The 16,269-nt window shown below is 30.2% G+C and overlaps 1 protein-coding gene across 3 annotated transcripts in view; it reads right to left on the bottom strand.

Moving 5' to 3' along the window:
- LOC107437456 (cytochrome P450 302a1, mitochondrial) overlaps positions 1-15,768 on the bottom strand; it is a 32,305-nt gene extending 16,537 nt beyond the window's left edge. Inside the window, exons 1-5 of one of the 3 annotated variants that reach the window (XM_087157543.1) lie at positions 15,593-15,726; positions 13,986-14,085; positions 4,451-4,619; positions 2,254-2,395; positions 1,046-1,283 (exon numbers count right to left, since the gene is read on the bottom strand). In XM_087157543.1, the coding sequence (XP_087013669.1) occupies positions 1,046-1,283; positions 2,254-2,395; positions 4,451-4,462 (392 nt within the window). In that variant the 5' untranslated portion in view covers positions 4,463-4,619; positions 13,986-14,085; positions 15,593-15,726. Of the gene's footprint in view, positions 1-1,045; positions 1,284-2,253; positions 2,396-4,450; positions 4,620-13,985; positions 14,086-15,592 lie in introns of all 3 variants that reach the window. The other 2 variants (XM_043057072.3, XM_043057079.3) reach the window with 2 other exon arrangements.
- Between the last annotated feature and the right edge of the window lie 501 nt (positions 15,769-16,269).

Here is a 16,269-nt window from a genome sequence, read left to right as displayed (position 1 = left end):
AAATTAAAAAGAAAAGGCTTACAAATTGCGTATCGCAAAGTAAAGAGATAAAAAATATCGCAAAATGATTGAAAAAGATATTAGCAATTTGTAACAAAAAAGAGCCCCAATAGATAGGCTATTCAAAAGATATTAAGGAAAGTTTTATCTGTAGCAACGAGTTTCAACAATGAAATTTCATTGCGTTTTAACTACGTGACACCGGAAAGAGGTGACTGTTTGCAAACTGTATAGAAAAGCATGATCCAAATCGACGCTCCCATTCTCGATCTATTAGGAAACATACATAACAGAATTTTCTTTTTAAACATTCAGAAATATCTTGAGAATATTTTCATCATCAGGTTTTTATAAGCAACTGACAATTTAAAATTATGATTTACTGATATTGTTTAAATATCTTTAATTGAGCTCATTTTTTAATACAAAAATCACCTCGTCTCTTTTCTTTTCTTTTTTTTCAGAAAATTGCCATTATGTCCCATACAGTATTAGTTTTTTTTATCATTAATCTCAGGCTCCTTTGTTATTTTATTTTATATACCAACTTATATTATTATTATTATTATTGTTGTTGTTGTTGTTTTGATCGAAAGTTGTCAGTTTGTTGATCGAAAAATAATAAACAAAAAAGGTGTCTAAGCTACAAACAAGCAATAAAGAAAAAGAAAAATCTTTCGTAGATAAATATCTCTATTGTCTCTCCTCAATGGGCTAATGTTTCAGAGGGCTTCTGAACAAGATTATTAACAAAGAAATTAACGTCCTAGTTCTGAACTTAAGGGTTGGTCTACGTAAAGGTCTATGTTATAGTAAGTATCACTCTTATTGTAATTTAGAAGGTAATTTATACCAAAAATAAGCGCAGTTTTTTTTTTCCAAAATGAGTTACTTTTATAATTAGTAATGAAATCTTAATGAATGCTAACAAGTTATAGCAGTCCAAGTATTCCATTTCCCTTTAATTAAATGTATTTAAAATTTATTCATTTAAAGTTTTCAACTATTTGCGTATAATTGAGTATTATTCAATTAATTTCCTTACCTCGGAAATAATCCGGGTCCACTGTAAAAATTTGGTCTTTCAAGTCGATATTTTGCCAATGCCGTGTGACTCAATCTATTTGGATATTTCCCTTCATTGACGTAAACATGTGACATATATTCTGGATTAAAAACATGGACAATAATACGTTTCTTCGTTATAACTTCCTTAACAACATCTCCGTATTGTTGGTGCATCTTGGCATAAGTTCGATGTAGCTTCCAAAAATTATACTGACCTATAGAAAAGAAAGAAAAATCAAAAGGAATTTTTTATTGGTAAATAATATAGTGAACAATGAGAAAATTCCATAGAATTGAATGCTGTTGAAAGAATTTAAATGTCCGAAAGGGTTGGCTATAGAAGTAGGCCTACCATGAATTCCGACTCCCTACAAAAAATTCCGAACTTCCAACAAAAAAGGAACCCAACACATATCAAGGAATGAAATAATCTTCTTAATTTTAATAACGAAAATTCTCAATTAAGAAATGGAAATTGAAAGGAAAGGATTGAGACCAAATATAAAAAGCTGAAAAAGATTATCCTTTATCCCTCATGACCAGAAAATATCCATTTATTGTAACACTTACATATGCACGTTAGAATGCTCATCACAAAATCGGCTTATAATGGCCGGGATAGCCAGATTAGTAGGGCACTGGGCCCATGTCCAAAAGGTCGTGGGTTCGATCTCCGCCGAATGAAGACTCCCCGTGTAGTAAATGATGACTGAAACACGTTAAATCTGTCGAGTCGCTAAGTCCTCCATGTTCCCATAACAAATCAATATCTCTGGGGGTACTGATCCAGGAGTTTCCTTGTCGTCTGGATCGGTTTAAAATTGCAAGGTTACGGCGCTGAACATTAGTATACGTAAACTAAAAATTGGGTCGGCTGTTCAACAACGGTTATAAAAAATTTAAAAAAAATTTTGAAAAAAAGAAAAAAAAAGATCTGCGTGTAAGTTCTTGTCAAATTCACGAAGAGACAGCACACATTAGAGAAGGACATTCTTCATCTCAGTATCAAATATTCTCAATTAAGAAATAAATGCTCAATCTTAATTCTTAAAGGAAAAAAAAAGTGAGAACTAAAATAAAGAGTGACGAAAGGTAATGCTTTATAAAAGTAAATACTCTTCTAGGGGGTGTTGAAATAATGCAGTGCACACGCAGATATTAAAGATAAAATAAGGGTTGTCTTACCAAAAAAAGGCAAATAATTCAACATCGTTCCTACTAGAGGCAAAGGCACAGGTCCAGGTATTTCTTCAAAACTTCTGACTTCCGTTGAAACCTTTGCTGTGGCATTTGTAGCGAAGCGTCTCGAAACACATACCTTTAAGAACTAAAAATATCCATTAGTTAATATTGTTATTAAGCTGCTAAATTATTCAAAATAATTTTTTTTCACTTTTTTTAATGAAACATGCTCCAATAATTAACTCAAGTTTAAGACTTTAAAAGAGAAAAACAAATTTTCATGAGTTTCAAAAATTTTAAAAGTGCTAAAATGCGTTTTTTTATTATTAGATACTACACAAAGTCTAAATACTACACAGTGGGAAATGTAAAAGCAGTTCAGAATTAATTAATTTATAAAAATTAATTTATGTAATACTCTAATTAAACTTTACGGCAACGAATGCTGGCCTTTTAATAAGATTGGGGAAAATAAACGACTAATATTTGAAAGAAATATATCACAGTAATCTCTGGAGCTGTTAAAGAAAACAGTGTTTGGCGGATTCAATACAATTATGAGTTATATAGAAAATTTAAGCAACAAAACATAATTTCAGATATTAAATCCTCTAGAATAATATAGCTGGACCGCATCTACAGAAGGGATGATAGTGTCCCAGTTAAGAAGTTGACTTTTGGAAAGTTAACTGACAGCTGGAAAAGGGGAAGACCTAACGCCAGATGGATTGATTCTGTGACAAAAGATCTTAAAAAACCATGGACATCCGTAGATAGATTAATCTAGTGTCTGGATCGTCCAGATGAAAACGACTAGTAGGGACGGCTCTGGCCTGTACTATTCTGTCATGCTGATGGAAAATGATAGGATTAAAATCAGATATTACCTCTAAGACATAAAAAGAATCTGATGAAATAAACAGTTGCAAATGTAAGGATCGAAACTTCTATAAAGAAAGCAAGTAGAAGATTTTTGAGGATAAAATTGTTCATTAAAGATGATTTTGGATCAATTCAAAATGCTTTTGTTGTCCACTTTTTTAATGAAATTTTCTGATATATTTAGGCAATTGCACAATTCCTCAACTTAAATTTAAAAATATTCTTTAATTTTATTGAAGTTAATTGTCATCAAATAGTTTAAATTACTAACACATACTAAATTCATCCAACCGCTTAAGTTGAAGTCTTGTTATTTTTCATACGTATATAAATATATTTGACATTTCCTTGGACATAATTTTTGCTTAATTGATTTTAATAACTCTTTTTTATTCCTGTGGGTCAACAATCAAGTAGGTCAAAATACAAAAATTGATTGCATATAAAAATTTAAAGGTGTAAGATCCGAAATCTTCATACAGCATATTGCATACTTAAAGTAACGTCATCAACTGGTGCTTTAAACTCGTTTACATAAACGAAGTAAAAAAAATTAAATATAAGGCGAATAATTTAAGACCTCTGAGTTTACCTAAACCGTGGGAGTTTACCTAAACACAATCCTGTGTGTTTACCTAAACACAAAAAAGATAAGCCTGTAGAGAAGCCAAATTGCTAGGATAGACGTTTCCAATTTGCAACTTAACTCCCACGAATTTTGTATCAGTACTCTCTGAATTATATCAAACAAGAAATTTAGAGCCACAGTGGCTCAGGGGATAGAGTGGTCGCCTCCCTATAAGATGACCCGGGTACGAATCCCAAAGGTAGAATTCTGTTCCTGGCTCACACCGATCACAGTTCACGGTAAAATATCATCAGATCAGTAAAATATCCTCAGAGGTTGACGGATCATGCTTTAGAATACTCTTGCCGTCGGGCTAACCGTGGGAATATTTCCTGGTTTTCCTCTGCATGTAGGGCAAGCGCAAATGACTCAAAAAGTCTTCCACAGTGGCTAGTTTGTCCCAATACTTGGTCCAGTATTTTCGTTCTTTTTCTGGATTGGGTTCGAAATTACGAATATACCGCGTTGAACTTAGATAGTCGTAAACTCAGAATTGGGACGGCTTTTCAATGCCGATTATAAAATAAAATGAAATCAAAAATTTAGAATTCGATTGTGCGCTTGCAACACTTGAGACTCACTTTGAAGATTGTCTGAAACAGCTCAGGTTGATAGATGGATTACATTTTACAATAACTAGACACTTTTTATATTTGTTAAATCTGTAATGATATTTAGCTAAATACTTACTTTTCTTTTCATCTTCGATAGAATTCCACTGCTGGTTCAAATACAATTCATTTTCGCACAGCAAGAGTTAGCCCAATTTTACAATTCTATCAAAATCTTCTCTTTTAACAAAAGAATGTGAAAAGAATCAGACGAATGCATTGTGAATATTTCAGGAGTTAGAAGCTTTCTAAAAGTAAATTAGAAACTTTTCATTTTTTAAATGATCTATATAATAAATTTATAAAGTATTCAAATTGAAAATCATAAAAATAGTTTTAAGAAATCATGTTTAATACAAAATAATATTTCTATTTATTTTTACATGGGGCATATTTTTACGTGGGGAAAACTTCGTATAACAATTTAATAGTATGAATAAAAGAAATATTATCTTCTTTTAAAGAAAAAAAAATCGAACTCAAAAAAAACAAATTTAATGAAATGAAATACAGCCTTTTTAATGTTCAGGTAATTACAAATATCTTTTCCGCGAATAACAAATTCTCTAATTCTTTTAAGACAAAAATATTCCCTTGTTCTTAATTTATAAAAAAATTATTTCATCTTTACAGTTTCAAAAAAAAAAGAAAGAAAGAAAAAAAATCCAAAAAATTAAAGATAAATAAATATAAAAAAATAAAGAAATTTATTGTCCACCAAAATCAAATTTTTTGTCAAAAATTTAAAACTTTGAAGTAATATTTGAAAAATATTCAAATAGAAAAATATTTTTAATATCTAATTCATAATTCTAAAACGAAGTTTCCGCAGACGGTGAGGGGCATTTTAAATTTGGAAAATGTTTTACAAAGAAATGAAGGGAAACCTTAGTAAAAATATATGTTGAAAAAATATTAAGTAGAATTAGTAGAAAAATAAAGACTGTCAGAAGTGGGATTCGAACCCACGCACATTCGTGGACCAGAACACTCACTACTCTGATAACAGAGCAAGGAACGAACCTTGAGTCTGGCGCCTTAGACCGCTCGGCCATCCTGACATACTTCTGTCACAAATAATTTACTTTAAAAAGAAATTAGAATGACATTTTTAACTTTAGATAAGTTTTGAGAAACGTTACAATTGTTCTTTGTAGATCTTAAAAACTTCAACAAGTTATGCAGTTTTTTAAAATAAATGAATAAAGGTTTGATTAAACTTATATTTCTTTACGTTAAAAATATATTCAAAGACATATATTTATTTATATTATAATTTTTTATAAATATACTAATATAAATAAATGAGAGCTTATAAAAACTCATATTTATTGAGTATAAATATTAATACGAAAATAGTAATATAAGTTAATAAGAAATTGATAAAATTGATATGTATTTATTGATATTGAAATATGTGTGATATTGATATAAAAAAAACTTGTTTAAAAAATATAGCGAAACCCTGATAAAAATAGATATTGAAAAAGCATTATATAAAGTTTAAAAAAATTTAACTATAGAAAAAGAAAAATGGGAAGAAGAAAAAAACTGTCTGAAGAATTTAAAAAGAAAATAAAAAAAACTGAGGTAAAAAGAATTTAAATAGAAACAATTTTTGCAAATAAATTTTTAAAAAATTTTTGCAAATTATTAGATGCTTTATTTTTTAAATTATTAAAAAAATTATTAGTTTTATTAGATTTATTAATTTTATTATTTAATTTATTTAAAAAAAACTATGTATTTTTTAAATATCTAAGATCATATAGTAAAAATCAGATCAGTAAATCAGTAGTAGTATACTAGATCATATAGCAAAATTTCTAAGATTCATATAAGTAAAAATTTTATTTTTTATATAAATATATATAAGATTGGTTTAACAAAAAGCATATTCAATGATCTGAAAATCAACATTTCCGATAGTCACATCACATTGAAAATCAAAGTCAAAACCTTTTCCTGGCTTCAAAATCATTTCCTGATTTTAAATAATTTAAAACATTGCCTGAATATATTTTTAAATGGATTATGAGAAAAACTTTATGTAACAATTTAATAGCATTTATGAAAGAGTTATGAAAAAAAATTATGAAGTAAAATGTTTATATAGCCTTAAAAATTAAATAAAAGTTAAATAAAAATTCTGTGCCAAAAGTTTACAACTTCTCATAAACTAAGAATATCGGTATAAAATTTTTTAATGGCGTAAACTATCAGAACCGTGACAAAGGCAGGATGGCCGAACCGTTCAGACTCAAGGTTCGTTCCCTGCTCTGTTATCAGAGTAGTGAGTGTTTTGGTCCTCGAATGTGGGTGTGGGATCGAACCCCACTTTTGCAGACATTATTTTTCTTTTGATTCTAGCTAATATATTTTTTAGACATTTATTTTTGTTGTGGTTTCTCTTTATTTCTTAGCATAAAGATTTCCTAAATTTAAAATGCTACACAAATTATATATATATATATATATATATATATATATATAGGGGAGAATCGGGTAGCCCCGCCCACTTAAGGAGTATTGCTTATATTTCTGTATAATATTGAGTAATAATCAATATTTTTGTATGTTTCTATTGTTTTATCATCTAATTAAATAATGCAAAAAGAAGAAACCAAAAAAAGAATAGTTTAACTTAAAATAATAGAACTTTAAAAAAACATGTTTTTCAGCTCTTTTCAAAATATGGTAGCCCCGCCCAGTTACCAAAATTATGATTTTTGACTGTTTTTTCAGGTGTAAGTGAAAATGACCAATGTATTGACAATAGATACACCTTATTTATCATTTTTATCACAAAATTATTTTATTTATTATATATTTATATACTTTTAGTGAATTCTATCTTTAATAACAATCACTTAATAACAACAATATTTGTTGTTAAAAATGCATATAACATTCAAACTTGAAGCAATAAAATAATAATTTACATTTATCGACGATATAAAATTGGATGGTGATACCCGACATTCATGTGAGCGGGGCAACCCGAAATCCAATTTTTTTGTAAATTTGTAATTACTCGAACAATTTTTCACATATAAACTTCTTTCTTTGTGCAAATTAAACTTAAGACTACATACTTTAATGCTGTATGTACAGAAAAAATTATTTTTTTAGTATTAAAATGAAGTTTAATCCAAACATTCAACCAATTTTTCTTAACTTCATGACTACTGTATTCAACATATTTTAAAAACTATTGTTTGCCATGCTACCAGCTGCATAAATACTTGAAACTTTGAAAATAAACTATTTTTAATATAACAATTATTGTCCGATGGCCCATTGACTTGAAAAAATAGTCTATACATATGAAATTGACATTGGGGGGGGGGTACCCCACACTCCCCTATATATATATATATATATATATATATATATATATATATATATATATATATATATATATATATATATATATATATATATATATATATATATATATATATATATATATATATATATATATATATATATATGTAGGCTTCAATACCATAGTGTAACAACTGCGAACATTGCGTCATCCACCATTTTGTAATATTAAAAGAAGTTGCATCATCCTCTTGACATTGAGAGGCGCCAGCCAGACCAGAAGGGGAAGTCCCGAAGGGAAACTCCCGAATTTATAATTAACTCTTACTTTATCCCATAGAACAATCTAATTCTTAGTCACATGCATTCCGGAGACCACTGCGAGAAGGCAGCTCTCCCCATGTCACTGTTATATCGTTCTAACCTTTTATTTCTATTAAATTGTTATGTTTGTTAAATTATCGTCATTATTTACTCCTATGCTGCACTATCTCCCACAAATAATGGGAGCTCGGCCGGGATTAAACCAATTTTCTCCCTGACGGATTAAAATATGACTGGCCATCTCTTTATTTAATGTCTCAATTATTTTATCGGATATGATTAAGTTGCATAATGATTTAAATGTTTCAACTTTACGTAATTTGCAATAATACTCGAAATGTGAATTTAGGCGAGTAGCAAATTGAATATATGTTTCTTCTTTAAATTTTGAGGCATTTTTAAAGTTATTCAAACATTCTTGGGGAGTTTGTTGAAAGTCGCGCAATATTAAAGCTTTTAATTTTTCATAGTTTTTTAAATCCTCATCTTCAATGTATAACAAGATGCTGTTTGCTTTTTCACCTAGCATGTTAATTAAGATTTCGGCTTTAAGCCCCTCATTTATGTTTTTCGTACAAAAAGCTCTTTCCAACGATGAAAAAAATTGATTAAAGTTTTCAGGTTTCGATGGAACTGGAAGAGATAGAGTTTTAATGCTATGAATTAGATTCTCTATGTTTGTTTCAGGTGTATCATTTATTGTTTTGGGAGGGTCGATTTCGAATGCTTTGATTTTCGCCTCTAATAAAAGCATTTCTTTCTCGAGTCTTTCTAATTTTAGTTTTTCTAACTCAACTTGAATTTCGCTTTGTTTAAGTTCCCTGTCAGCTATTTGTACTCTTTCTTCTACGGCGTTAGCTATCAAATTTTTGACAAATTCAGAATCATTCTTAAATATTTCGGAACATTCAATTTTTTCTTTTATTTTAACGATATTATCGCTGCTGTCTGCGATGCCTCCTATTTCCTCTAATACTTTTACTAGGTCTTCTTTCTTTGAATTTTTATACATTTTTAAAATTGAAAATTTCCTACCTTGATTGAAGAGACTCTCAGTGTCCAATGGTAATCCAATGTTTTTCGATTCGTTGATTCAAACCAGATTCGTATCCCTTTCGTATCCAAGGATTTCACACTGCACTTCCACGGAAAAGTTGACTGCCTTGCTGATTTGCACAGGATATTCCAATAATTTCGGAAAGTTTCTGGGTCAATTCTGCCCTTCGCGACAGAAGTTTCTGGATCAATTCTGTCCTTCGCGACAGAAGTTTCTGGATCAATTCTATCCTTCGCGACAGATCCGGTTATTGCTGATTTAGGAAAGTTCAGGTCTCTGCTGCTGCTTTTCTCCAGTCGCTGATTTTTGCTGCACTTCTCCCCTCTCGATCAGTATGACTCCTGAAAATTCGTGGATTCCAGCTGCTTTTGCTGCACTTTGATAAATCGCTCCTCCACGAGCGTAGAATTTCGGTGAACATTCGAGAAGAAGCCAAAAAGAATATTTTGAAGATCCAAGAAGAGAACCGCAGGCAGTACAATAAAAGAAGAAAGAAGGCCAACGAATATCGAAAAGGAGATTTAGTTGCAATCCAGAGAACTCAGTTTGGATCTGGACTCAAATTAAGACCCAAGTTCTTCGGTCCATACCAAATCACAAAAGTGAAGAAGAATGATAGATATGATGTGCAAAAAGTCGGGAATCACGATGGACCGAACAATACTTCATCTTCAGCTGACCACATGAAACCGTGGCCAGTTAATTAAAAAATTGCTTTTTATATTTTTATACTTTGCTTTCTCGTTCTTTTTCTTTTTTTCAGGTAACAGTGTCTGGTAGCTATTCTGATGAAAATGAGGACATTTTGATGTCAGGATCGCCGATTGATGTAGGTTTCAATACCATAGTGTAATAACTGCGAACATTACGTCATCCACCATCTTGTAATATTAAAGGAAGTTGCATCATCCTCTTGACATTGAGAGGCGCCAGCCAGACCAGAAGGGGAAGTCCCGAAGGGAAACTCCCGAATTTATAATTAACTCTTACTTTATATCATAGAACAATCTAATTCTTGGACACATGCATTCCGGAGACCACTGCGAGAAGGCAGCTCTCACGAGACATGTCAATAATGCTAACTGCTATATCCTTCTACGTATCTTTTTATTTCTATTAAATTGTTATGTTTGTTAAATTATCGTCATTATTTACTCCTATGCTGCACTATCTCCCACAAATAATGATTGATGTAGGCTTCAATACCATAGTGTAACAACTGCGAACATTGCGTCATCCACCATTTTGTAATATTAAAAGAAGTTGCATCATCCTCTTGACATTGAGAGGCGCCAGCCAGACCAGAAGGGGAAGTCCCGAAGGGAAACTCCCGAATTTATAATTAACTCTTACTTTATCCCATAGAACAATCTAATTCTTAGTCACATGCATTCCGGAGACCACTGCGAGAAGGCAGCTCTCCCCATGTCACTGTTATATCGTTCTAACCTTTTATTTCTATTAAATTGTTATGTTTGTTAAATTATCGTCATTATTTACTCCTATGCTGCACTATCTCCCACACATATATATATATATATATATATATATACATATATACATATATATATATATATATATATATATATATATATATATATATATATATATATATATATATATATATATATATATATATACTAAGAATTTAGTGACTCGCACAACTAACTACTACTGCTCACCTAAAGTTGAGGACCGCTGACCTAGAACGGATCATTCCTAAAACTTAAGTTGTAAAATTGTTCTATCTCTCTCAATTTTATATAATACTGACAATAAATTATACTCACCGCGAAATTTCTCCTTCGTTTGTGTATTTCAAGATAGAATTACAGAAAAATTGCTTGTGCGAAACACTCCAACACAAACAAAATAGGGTTAAAGTTATGAATCTATTATTCAAAATTTTTACTTTTTCTTACTTGATTTTCGAAAACAACGCTGGAGAAACGAGAAATGTCGGAATTCGAATGAAACAAACACCTCTACAGGGTCAATGGCTGGTCAGTGAAAGTACTTATTCCAAAACAAATATCACTGCATTTCTCAACAATACTGGTTTTAAACATTATCAGTGTATCTTTAATCTCGATATCATAACATCGTCAAAAACTCTACAAGTGTCAATTATCTGAAGGAAAAAAAGTTTTTTTCTTTTTTGAGACGTACGATGTTGATTGTAATTGAATTGATTGATTGTTGATTAAAGAAAAGAAATTTCAGATTTTATCTAGGATTTTTTTTTTTTTTTTTTTTTTTGAAGTAGATGAGAAAGTACTGTTTTAAAAATAGTTCTTTAAAATCTATTCTTAAAAAACATAGCGATTTTTTCGCAATGAGGCCCGATGGAAATTTTATTATTAATTTCGTATCTTTATTCGTAACTAACAAATTAATATAATACATTCTAAAAGGTTCCAGATAGCATTTATACCCAAGACATAAGCCTAATATCCTACCTGAATTTAAGCTGATTTAAGATTTAAGTTACTATCTATGTTATTGTGACCCATTTTAACAGGAAAAAATATACATAAGATCTTTTAACTCGTTGGAAAAGGCATCACTTTCGATTTTTGCTTCTACGCAATTGAATTTTATTTTATTTTTTTAATAGGAAGTCAATAGTTAGCCATAAATAAAAAGGTTTATTGCATAAATTTAAACATTTACCTTAAATTATATGATTTAATTATATATACGCGTTTCTGTACGCCTAAATAAACCTAATGCTATTTATTTATCTTCCGCTATCTAAAAAATCAAATTACTACAATCATGCAAATAACACATTGGTTAGTAAAAAAATCATCAACCGCTTTAAAAACTATAATACAAATAATCAAACTATATATAAAAAAAAAGGAGCAATACACTCTTAAGGAAATTAACATGCCATTTATTTATTTTTCTACATCTAAAGATTAAAGTCAATAAATACATTTAAGCAATGTTGGTAGGTACTTTGTCTACGTCGTTCAAGTGTGGCACATTGGGCTATTGGCGACTGTCTGGGAAACATTCGTGAGGATGATCCGAAGATATGTCATCACAATTTTGATCCTCTGTAATTGATGGCTCCCCTTCTTTGTCGGGCGCAAAGTCGAGTACTTTACGGTAGAACAAGGATCGATACCGAGCACCCTCTGTTACTATGCAGGCTGATCAAAGTCATCACCCGCCTGCTTACTGACCGCAGCCATTGATGCTTAGCTTTGGTGTTCTACTGGGAACCGTGTCCTTACGATCAGCCCACTGCTGGAGACATTTAAATTCAATTCTTGGCATGAAAATACCATACGGGCCACTCTAAAAGTTGCAATCATGCAACCTTTAAAGCGGCCCGTTTGGTGTTTTTTCCAACAAATTTAAAATTTAATAATTATCGAACGATATTTTTTTTTATTCTATTGTACTCGAATGCTACACTTTTCTACTCATCTTCATAATTTTAAATTTCTAATTCTTTTATTTTTTTTTTTTTTTTTTTTCCGCTGCAAACGAAATGTAACGTTAAATTGAACACCCAAAATAGCGTCGGCGACTTCTACAAACGTTAAATTTGGAGAGAAAGAATTCAATTAATTAAAAGGTGAAACGCGTTTTACGAGGAAAGGATTGACACAGCACGAAGTTGAAAAATAGTAACTCCTCATGCAACTAATTGGAATAACAAAAATAAATTATGCATTTGAAAGAAATCTAATAAATAAACGCTAAGCAGGATTTGGTTAGACAAATCTTTATCTTCAGAAAAACATAGCTGACACGGTCGCCTGATAAGCGTAAGAATTATAAGTTTGGAACAGACGAGTTTAAAGTAATAAATATATATTTAAGTTATAGTTCAATGTAGATTTATAAACATTAAATATAAGGACGATTTAAAAATAAGAAAAGATAAAAATTTGAGTTAGTATTGACCCTTCCAATGAGTCCACAATCATAGTAATTCCAAACTAGGCTTTGCACCTGTTAGATTATAAGATTCACCTAGTCCCATTCTAAAGATAGATAATAACGGCGCCGAATGATAGGAGTATTCGAATTGACAACCTGTGCAATTTTCGAAATTCTTCAGCAACAGTTATAGTGATTAACGGTCTGTAGGGTACAAATCTACCTTAGGAAGTTAAAACTATTCAAAAGTGATATTATTTAAGAAAAGGTAGATTACAACGGCGCCGAATGATAAAGGATCTCATTCCATTAAGAGCACTGCTTCTCAGCCACTGGTCAAATTATTTTTCATTGTTAGAGAGTATGTGAATGATCAGAAACAAACTGATAAAAAAAATTCTGTAAGTGCCACTATTTTGTATGCGTAAGAGTTACGCCAAAAGCTCAAATTCCTAACCTTGCCAGTTGGCAATAAAACACAGAAATATTGTAGCGATCCTTCAAATAAATAGGGTTTTTTTTTCCGTTGTTGAACAATCAACCTAATTTTGAGTTTACGACTACCTATGTTCAATTCCGTAACCTCGTAATTTTGAATCCAATCCAGAAGACCGGGGAATTCCTAGATCAAGTAATGGGAGAAAGTTGCTTTTGAGGATGCCTTTTTGATGAAACTAACCTGCATTTGCGTTATATCGAAAAGGAAATCACGAAAACCACCCACGATTAGTCTGACGGCAAGGGAACTATAACTCATAATCCGTCTACTACTTAGAATATTTTACGTCAGCACTGTGGTCTGTGCAAGTAGAGTGTAGAATTCGAATCGAATAGCCATCACTGGGATTCAAACCTGGGTCATCTCATTGGAAGGCGTGTGCCCTATCCCCAAAGTCACTATAGCTCTGAATAAATAGTGTTGAAGAACGCTACTCCAGAGCTTATTAAAATATACTGTATTTCGACAATGAGAATTAAAGCAAACGTAGTCAAATTTATTATTTACTTGAAAGCAGAGAAATTATTCAAGAAAACTTGCACTTCTCTTAGCCCTTTTACGCAGATAAGACACCAGTATTCCTTTGATATATTTTTTTTCTTGCATTCTAATTACAAGAAAAAATATACTTTAGTATTTTTTAATTAAAAAAAAGTTTAATAGTTTCTAAAAAAAACTGTTAGATTATCGGAATTTTATTTGTACTAAAATATAAAATCCGAAAAAAGTAGTTTGAAAAAAAAAAAATTTCATTCATAAAATTTATCTGTAAAGATTTTGTAAATTAAAGAAATTTCAATAATTAATAACTATTTCTCTTAGATCTAAATAACTGCAAATAAGTGCAAATATGAGAGATTATTGTTTGGAAAAGAGCCGTGTTTACCTTTAACGCAGAAAAAAAAACACTGGAGTTTCATCCTGTATTTCATAATCATAAACTATTAAAATACCATCTATAATAATTTTCACTTATTTCGTCCTAAATGCAAAATAATGAAAAAATTATAAAAAAATATGTTTGCAAAAATTCTGAGTCAAATGGTTAATTTTCCACTAAAACCGCATTTGTAACAGGGTTCAAATGTTAAAAAGTGGATGAACAGTATTAATCTATTCTTAAAGAATTCTAAAGTGTGAAATAGTTTCCTTTAAATTATTTGCGTTGTATGAGCAACTATTAAATGGACTCATAAAGTATATACCCTGACCGATCTTTCCTCTTGTAAAAATCGAGATACAAAATACATGCACTTATTTTTTTAAGAATTTAGTAGCCCAGTGAACTTGGTCAACTAGCATTTACATAATTTATATTCGTGGAAAATTCAAAAATTTAGTATGCATTCTTAATATATACACAATTTTTTATTCGTTTGTGTCGAGTATAGATTATTAAAAATTGTTTATTTTATAAAATTATTAGAATGTAAAAAATTAAAAATATTAAAAAAAAAATTCTGAGATATGGATGTTAGAGAAGAAGAAGAAAACTACATAATTTTAAATTTAATAATATATATATATATAAATTAATCACTATAAATTAATTCAAAAAGGCTAATTTTTTTTTTTTAAGATTTTCCAAGCTATCAAACAAAACATTGAAAATAAACCGAGAATTTACTTTTATTAAAATAAAATGAAGTTATGTGGTTAATAATAATTTATTCAATTATGATATAAATAGGTTTTTTAAAGGAAATAGCTATTCTTTTAACAGTCTTCCAAGAAATTAAACTTAATCAGAGGAAATAAAGTGACGATTTACTTTTTTTGGAATAATACGAAAATTCGTGATTAAATCATATGCTATCAATTAGACAATCATAAAGTTAATTGATCTGCATTTATAAACTGTAAAATTCACCAAAATTCAAAATAAAATTATAATTTACTTTTTATTGGAAACAATGACATAAAATAAATCGTGGAACTTTCAAAATCGAAAAAAAACAAGCTTCAATTTAAAGTTAAATCATGTATATTTCCAAGCTGTCAATTACTCAAGATAGCAGATCAAGAAAAGATTATCTTATAACATTTTTTTTTTAAAAATTCATCTAAAGAATTATTTATATCACGTTGTTAAAATATAAACAAAATTAACTTACCTTTCCTTAAATTCTTTCGAATGTATGTATCTTTGATGTTCACCTATTGAGCAAGAGGGGATGTAGGATCGAATGCATGCCCGACATAAGTCTACTTCTTTGATCTGACCCTGACCTTTCGTTCCCTTCTTTTCTGAGATCTACTCCCTTATAAGAGCCTCCTTTTTTTCGTTATCGCCAATCTCAGAAAGTTTACCAGTACCATTCGCTTATCGCATACACTTTTCCCCCCTTCATGCTAAAGTTCACATGACCAACCCACAGATATAATATTGTTTACTGATGCCCTTTTTTTCTTCCTAAAATCGATCGATTATTCAAGAATTAAAATTAGTTATTTTATGATCGATATTACATCTCTTTTTTTCTCAATTATTAAAAGTTTCTGTTGCCCTTAACCGATGTTTCAGAAAATTTTCACCGACAGTGGCTTCTCACTGTCATACCTCAAAAATTATTAGATAAAACAATATAAAATTGTGAAATTTTTTTTTCTTTCTTTTTTGGTAATGCTATTGATACAGTCAGTAATTGAGTTATTTTACGTCAAAATTGAAGATTGCTTTTTGTGTGCCGGGAATTTCAATTTAGCGAAAACCATTAGCAGAGGATTTTATTTTATTTTTTTAACCGTCGTTGAACAGCCGACCCAATTTTGAATTTACGTCTACTAATGT

This window comes from Parasteatoda tepidariorum, chromosome 2, assembly GCF_982258835.1.
Source record: "Parasteatoda tepidariorum strain Cologne lab strain chromosome 2, Ptep-v5.0, whole genome shotgun sequence".
Lineage (NCBI taxonomy): Eukaryota > Metazoa > Arthropoda > Arachnida > Araneae > Theridiidae > Parasteatoda > Parasteatoda tepidariorum.
The sequence above is the reverse complement of the archived record's forward strand: the minus strand, read 5'-3'. Positions and strand labels throughout refer to the sequence as shown.